This window comes from Acanthamoeba castellanii (assembly GCF_000313135.1).
Source record: "Acanthamoeba castellanii str. Neff unplaced genomic scaffold scf7180000083955, whole genome shotgun sequence".
Lineage (NCBI taxonomy): Eukaryota > Discosea > Longamoebia > Acanthamoebidae > Acanthamoeba > Acanthamoeba castellanii.
The window spans coordinates 11,111-11,895 of record NW_004457443.1 but is presented as its reverse complement, the minus strand read 5'-3'; the positions used below and the strand labels follow the sequence as shown (position 1 = coordinate 11,895).

Below are 785 nucleotides of genomic sequence, written 5' to 3'. Positions count from 1 at the left end.
ATCCTCACGAGAGCTGCAAAGGAAAACAGAGTCAAACCGAAGCGAAATCTGAGATGCAGTACCGGGTTTGTACCTTACTGCGATTTCTGCTTCACGCTGCCGCTTTCCGAGGACTGCTTGGCTGTCCACTGACTTGTCGAACTGGGTGCGGGGCTGAGGTACTTCACCTAGGCTAAAGGTTGAAGCCTTCGATGCGGCAGCATAGGAGGTAGCCGTCCCAGTGGGCGGCTTGCCGAACGAGGGATTCTGGTCTTGGAGCGCTCCGATGCCCGAAGTCTTGTGCCGCTTGGAGGGCAGTGGAAGAGTATCGGTACCATGGTCCTTGTGGTCGCTCGAAGAGAAATTCGGTGCTGGCGATGCTCGCAATGGTAACGCAAAGGACGAGAGCTTGCCGCCGAGCTGAGCCGCACTACTCGCTGCTTCCTCGGGCTCGTAGAGGATTCTACGCGAAGGCACCTTGAAAGGGGCACCGAAGGAAGCAAAGGGGGATGAACCTGCGGTTCCATTGCTGCTCTTCGCTGGCGCCACCTGACCGTACTGGCCGTACGGTCTGCACGTGAGTCTCTACTCGCACTTTCTGCGGTGAGCGAGCGTACCTCTTCAGATGGTCCGTTGGTGAGAGCCACGAACATGGGACCCGGGCGAGCCTTGAACTGGTGAGTTTCCATCTCTCTCTCTCTCTCTACGTCCAGCTGCTCTACGTCGTGGCTTCTTGCTCTGCGCTCCTTGTCGAAAATGCTCTATTTTTGAAACGCAGGCAAAGAACGAATCTACTGTCGACAGAA

At 56.4% G+C, this 785-nt stretch overlaps 1 protein-coding gene across 1 annotated transcript; it reads right to left on the bottom strand.

Annotated features, from left to right (window-relative positions):
• Positions 1–75: 75 nt before the first annotated feature.
• ACA1_316230 (uncharacterized protein) lies at positions 76–668 on the bottom strand (the record flags this gene model as incomplete). The annotated part of the gene is made up of 2 exons (XM_004339776.1): positions 76–456; positions 597–668. Coding segments are annotated over 2 exons (453 nt in total), but the record flags the coding sequence as incomplete, so codon positions are not given.
• Between the last annotated feature and the right edge of the window lie 117 nt (positions 669–785).